Source organism: Cavia porcellus, unplaced genomic scaffold (genome assembly GCF_034190915.1).
Source record: "Cavia porcellus strain 051 isolate PalLab524CR breed Dunkin Hartley unplaced genomic scaffold, mCavPor4.1 scaffold_28, whole genome shotgun sequence".
NCBI classification, from domain to species: Eukaryota; Metazoa; Chordata; class Mammalia; order Rodentia; family Caviidae; genus Cavia; species Cavia porcellus.
In genome coordinates this window covers 22762559-22768558 of record NW_026947511.1, presented here as the reverse complement: position 1 = coordinate 22768558, position 6000 = coordinate 22762559, and the positions used below count along the sequence as shown (strand labels likewise).

The window sequence follows — 6000 nt, the reverse complement described above, 5'->3', positions numbered from 1 at the left end:
TGGAAAATACTGGCAGTTTTATATAAATCACTCTTAACAACCCATACTCTATAATTTAGTGAATGGGATTTATGTAATTTGCATGTCTTACCTCAGATGACTTTGTATTTTTTCCAGTTGCTTCTGAGATATTATTGAGAACTAGGCAATTTCCATCATCATAATTGTGCCATGCCCAAGGTTACAAAGCAAATTTTTGATGCTTAGTACCTGAATGTAGGTAGGTCTCTTTGCTCATCAAGCTGTCCATATGCTAGGATATTTTTTTCTGGCTTGTTAATCTAAATTGTGATTTTAGAAATCTTAGTCTGCTTATTAAGTATTTCACAATATAGTAAACTTGGAAGTAAAATTGCCCAAATAAAATGAAAATTTTCTCCAAACTTGCCAATATGTATTTTTGGATACAGTTTTTCTTTGTGTATGTATTACAGTTCTGCTTCTTAGATTATCAAAATTCTACTGCGCTGATTAAAATCCAGCTTCCCTGTAATTTTTTTTTTTTTTTTAACTTATTAGCCTGGCTGTTTTTCCATTTCAAAACAGTCTAGTTTGGGTGTACTAGAGAAAGCAGATAAACATCTTAAGGTAATTTTTTTAAATTTATTTTTTGAGTAGAGGTTTAGAAAAATTTCTAAGAAAGTCTAAAATTCAGGATAAGTTTTTATTGGATGAGGTGAATTTTTGAATTTGAATGTAATAACTAATGTCACTGGAAAACCATAACTGGGATTTAAAAACCTAGACCTTAAAATAAAACACTCATAAACTAGTATGCCTGAAATTGGAACTGTTCAGCGGACTTTGTAGAAGGGAAATTTGTTATCAAGTACTGCACTTTAATCTGAGAAGTTCAAGTTGTAGATTTGTATGATTGCAGAGTCCTTTTATGATCGGACCGGAAGTAAACATGATTTATTTTCTTAAACTGTGATTGACTGAAGCCCTTTCCTTTCTATATTTTCAAATATTGGAATCTGGAACACTCCTTGTTTTTATTATCTGACCTGTGTGCTTAAACTATGTACTAGTACTAAAAATACGCGGATTGGTGCAGAGACAGTTTGTGAAATTTAGGTACTTTGATAAAAAGCCTGCAGCCTTCTTTCAACAAAGCAGCAGGAGAGGTGTAAATCTTCGAATAGCTGAAACATAATACTAGCTCGCTGCAATTGGGTAGAATGAGTAACAGTTTTTTCCTTTGGTTTCCTTTAAAGTTGCAGACTGTTATCTGTGTCTGAGTTCTGTCGACTTAGTTTTACGTAGGAAGCACTGCCGAGCTTTACTGATGGGACTGCAGGACTGTTAATTCAGGATAATCTAGCCGACAGGCGCCATGTGTTCCGGAAAAACAGAACCCTAGAGATGAGTTGTCTAATCTGGAGTTTATTTTGTGATCCATGGTGCAAACAGCACACCTCAGTCTCACCTCCACGCAAGTGACCACATCTATAAATGCTATTCCTAGTGCTGCGGTAGAAAGCCCTTCTTCCTTACCTGCGTTTTCTCGCTCTGGTGCGGGAGGGCGCCTTCGCAGCGCCGGGCACTACTTTCCGTCTGCGGTAGTTCCGCCGACCCTCGTGTTGCTTCACCGCCCGCCGCCGCGGAAGGAGACGCGGGCGCGCGCAGCTGTCCCTGAGGGAGGCGGAGTAGTCCTGGTCGCGGCACTGTGGCGGCTGCGGCTGGGGCTGCCTGGGGCCCTCTGGACGGTGGGATAGGAATTTCTGACAGTTGTTTTGTGAAGCTATAGCCCAGGCAGCGATTCTGGGAGTCTAGGGGCGTGTTGGGGAGATCGAGAGACTGAGGTTGCTGTGTCCTCCGAGCGTCCGGTGCGCCCCCAAGTCTGCTGCTGCGCGCTCGCGGGACAGCCACCGCCACGGGGTCCCCTTTCCTCAGCATGGGCGACCGGTAGGACGGGGTACCGCCAGTCACTCAGCCGAGAAGGCGACAGCTACTGTGGCAGCTTCTGCTATGGCGGTGGGGACTCGACCGGAGTTGGTGGGGAAGCGATTCCTGTGTGTGGCGGTCGGCGACGGCGACGAGGCGCGTCCAGAGCGCGGGGAGAGCGGACGCTGCCGGCGGACCTGGCGAGCGGGGGTCATCCGAGCGGTGTCACACCGGGACAGCCGCCATCCGGACCTGGCGGTAAGGAGCGGCCCCAGGCTCCAGCAGCTGCGCCTCGCGGGCCACCTCTGCACCTTAAACTCTGTGGTGGTCACGCCCCTCTCCCCATGCTGGTGACTTTGCCCAAGTCCCCAGCTCGGTCACCCTCTCCTCTCGGGTGGCTTCCCTGGCGAGGCGTGTGGAGCAGGACTCTGGTGTTGCCCACAGCCGCCAGCCCAACTCGGCCTGGCCCGTCCCGTCCCGTCCCGCCCCACCGGGCACGGTCTGGACCTGGAGGGGTCGTCGTGGAGTGGGAGACGTCAGCTGAAGGGAGCCGGGAGCCGGGAGCCGGGAGCCGGCGCCGGCGCCTCCTGAGCGCGGGCAGGTGGGGCGGGCCCGCTTGGAGGGAGGTGGCCTGCTTCAGTGACCGGTCTGTCTGCATGTAAAGTCTTTATAGGGCCGGGGCTAGCGGTGCAAAACTTAGAACGGCGAAGTACGGCTCGCTACCTGGATTTTCTGTCAGTCCCGGCCGGGATTCGTGTCTTTCTGAGGCAAATCCTGCAGTGGCGGTGGTGCCCTAATTCAGTCTGTTTTTGGATGCTTGGCTTACTAACTGGAAATGATGAAAATGAATGATGTGAGGGTAGTGGAAATTACTATTTTTCCTTCTTTTGTACCTTGTTAGAAACCGATCATGTAATAGGGTCAAGATGGCCCTGCATTTTTAGTATTACTTGAAAGCAAGAAATGTTGTCAATTAAAATGTTAAATGTCAGGTAAAACCTTAAATTACCTCCCCCTATTATAGTACTGTCATATTTTTTTCCAGTAGTGTAGATTTACGTACACATATTTTGAAGTAGAATGTGGTCTTTTGTATTCAGGCTTATTCTCATTAGGGGACAGTTTGAAGGTAAGAGGTAGAATGGATATTGTGTAGTGACTAGGCTTTCCAAGGCTGTATTATGAATACATAATCCGTGAAATTTACTCCCTAGTGCCTTTTCCACTGAAAATCTCAAATTTGAGTTTTTATCCTCGTATTGTGTGTATGCAGGCTTCCAATTCCAAATTCAATGCAATATCCATATACGTGATTAGCCTGTTTCAATATTTTTGTTGGACTTTCTGAGTGTATTTGTATGAACTATTTCTAGCACTGTAGTCAATGATATGGTTTCATGTGGCGTGTGTTAACCTGGAGTAGATACTGCAGAATGTTTGTTTTGTTGTTGGGTATTTCTAATAGGAATAAGGACAGAGATGCTTTTGAAGATTTTGTGCGATTATTATTTAAAAAGAGAAAAAGAATCTTTAAAAACATTTATCTTAATGATTGTAAAAATTGTGGCACCTCATAAGTACTTTTTTTTAAAAAGTGCATGAAGTGAATCCTTTTCTCTTTCCAGTCTGATATGAAAATTCTTCTAGCTTTTATCTGGAAGCTAGTTGGATAATAGGATATAGCATTTTAAAATTATGTCAAGACAAATATGGAGTGATGTTTTGTTTTTTACAGTGTTGTGTTTCAGAAGGTACGTGAAAATTGATAGTTTCAAGTTAACTTATAAAACTTAAATATTAGAGAGTTATTTGGAAATTTAAACGATTTAAAGGTGTTTATATCCAACCCCCTCACCCTCAGGAGCTGACGAATGCTAGTAAGAGCTTTAATACTGAGCTGTAACTCTATCCATTAAAAAATATTTGAGACAAGAGTTCTTTAAATTGCCCAAGATGGATGCAAAGTTGAAATCCTGCCTGAGACTTAGGAGTCGCTGGGATCATAGATGCATACCATCATCCTCAGATCATAAATGATACATTGTTTTTGTAAATACTAAGATATTAAGTTGAGTATTTTAAAAATAAATTGTCTACGAATGGTGGAGCTTGACTAGAAAGCATAGGAAAGTTATGTGAGGTGATTGTTTTGTGTTCAGATTATTAGTTATACAAGTATGCATATATATTTGTCAAAACTCATTGAATTATACATGTAATATCTCTGCATTTCAATATATGTAAATTTTGCCTAAAAAGAATAAAAAAGTACAGTGAACCATGATATGAAAACTTTTTTGTGTGTGTGCTGGGAATCGAACTGAGGATCTTGTGCTTGCCAAAACAGGTGCTTGTACTGATGAGTTATATCCTTGGCCTCATGAAATGAACCTTTGATAATTTTCCCCTCAACAGTCTTCAACAGTCTTCGAGAAATGATTGTTAACTGTAGTGTCATTTCAGCTTATTCTGTAACGTATAATTTTATGTAAATTTCCAAATACATATCTATCTATATCTGTACGTAGATATACAAAGATACATGTTCTTTTTTGTACGAGGGGTCTAACCCAGGACCTTGCCTTTGCCAGGCAGGCACTTACACCACTGAACTAAATCCCCGGCCCTAACTTTCTTATTTCTTAAGTAAATGAGATTTGGAACAGTTTATACTTGTTTATACTCCCTTTGTTTATACTCCCTTTTATACTTGTTACTGCGTAGTGAGTTTTAAAGTGCTTGATTAATTATATGAAAAATGTTAAGTAGACTTTTTATGTTTTAAAGGTTATAAATATATGTCATTAAAAACTGTTAAATATGTTAAACATTTGTAATTACTTAAGTGGTACATATGTGATTTGAGAGGGTAATTGTCAAAATTGGAAAGTGGTTTAGGGTATCTTACAATCAGTTACTCTTCTATTTGATCATATGAGAAATTACTGTGTGTATTGATTTTCTATCCCTGCTTTAACATAACTTTATTGATAGTTTGAACTACACACATGTATTATTTTTACAGTTCTATAGATCACAATTCTGACAAAGGGCTCACTAGAGTAAAGTGAAGATGTGGGTCTGGGGAAAATTGATTTCTTTTTCTTTTCTGGCTTTTAGAAGGTACCCACATTTCTTGGCTCATGGCCCCTTCTTCTGTCTTAAAAGCCAACCAGGTTTTCTCTCTGATAGTATGCCCTAGTCATTTTTTGGTTTCCTTCAGTTTCCCTTTTTACTTTTACGTGCCCTTGAGATTAATTGGGTACACTTTGATAATTCAGGATAATCTTACCATTTACGGATAATATAACATTCATAGTTTCTGTGGATGAAGGTGTGAATATCCATGGCATAGCATTGTTCTTATCACATAAGAGTACTAAACATACTCTTGTGCCATATGAACATATTTAGATTTTCCCCAATACTGTTTATTATCACTACAGTATTTCCTTCTAATTTGAACTTAAATAGTTTGATACAAATAAATTAAGATTAAATTTTCTACTTCAGGAATTTTATGATATCACTAATCTCAAGTAATGGGTTTACTTGGTAAGATTTTTAGTAGATTGGGCAATTTCACTTATTTTTGATGGTGATATTTTTGAAAAATGGCTTGATAAGCTTCTGTGTTGTATATATTAGAACTTTATCAACCAACAAGTAATCTTAACGTTTTTTTATGCAGGAATATAAAGTTTTGAAGTTGAAACAGATAATGGTATACATCAGGAGCATTCTGTATGCTGTTTAAATTTCTGTTGTTTAGAAAAGTTACTATTTTGGCATACTTTATTGAACTTTACTCTTGCCCCTCCCGCGCCCCCCCCCCTCCCCCCCTTTTTGGTGCAACCAGGGATTGAACTCATGACCTTGGGTTTGCCAGACAGGTGCTGGTGCCACTGAGCTAAATCCCCAGCTCTTGCCCTATTTTTTGAGGAACTTTCCTAGAAGATTGATAGTATTATAGAAAGATAATTCATATAAAGGTATTATTCAAATTTGATTTAGTCTCGATTCATTTTCATATTCTGATAGCAGTCCCTTACATGTATTTACTTATTAATTTATCTACCTGTACATTCATCTATCCATCTGTTATTCTTTGAT

The 6000-nt window shown here is 40.2% G+C and overlaps 1 protein-coding gene across 3 annotated transcripts in view; it reads left to right on the top strand.

Annotated features, from left to right (window-relative positions):
- Positions 1-1734: 1734 nt before the first annotated feature.
- Positions 1735-6000, top strand: part of Jmjd1c (jumonji domain containing 1C) — a 184899-nt gene continuing 180633 nt past the window's right edge. For all 3 annotated transcript variants that reach the window (XM_063239541.1, XM_013156723.2, XM_063239540.1), the window contains exon 1: positions 1735-2145. In XM_063239541.1, coding sequence (XP_063095611.1) covers positions 1972-2145 — 174 coding nt within the window. In that variant the 5' untranslated portion in view covers positions 1735-1971. The remainder of the gene's footprint in view (positions 2146-6000) is intronic.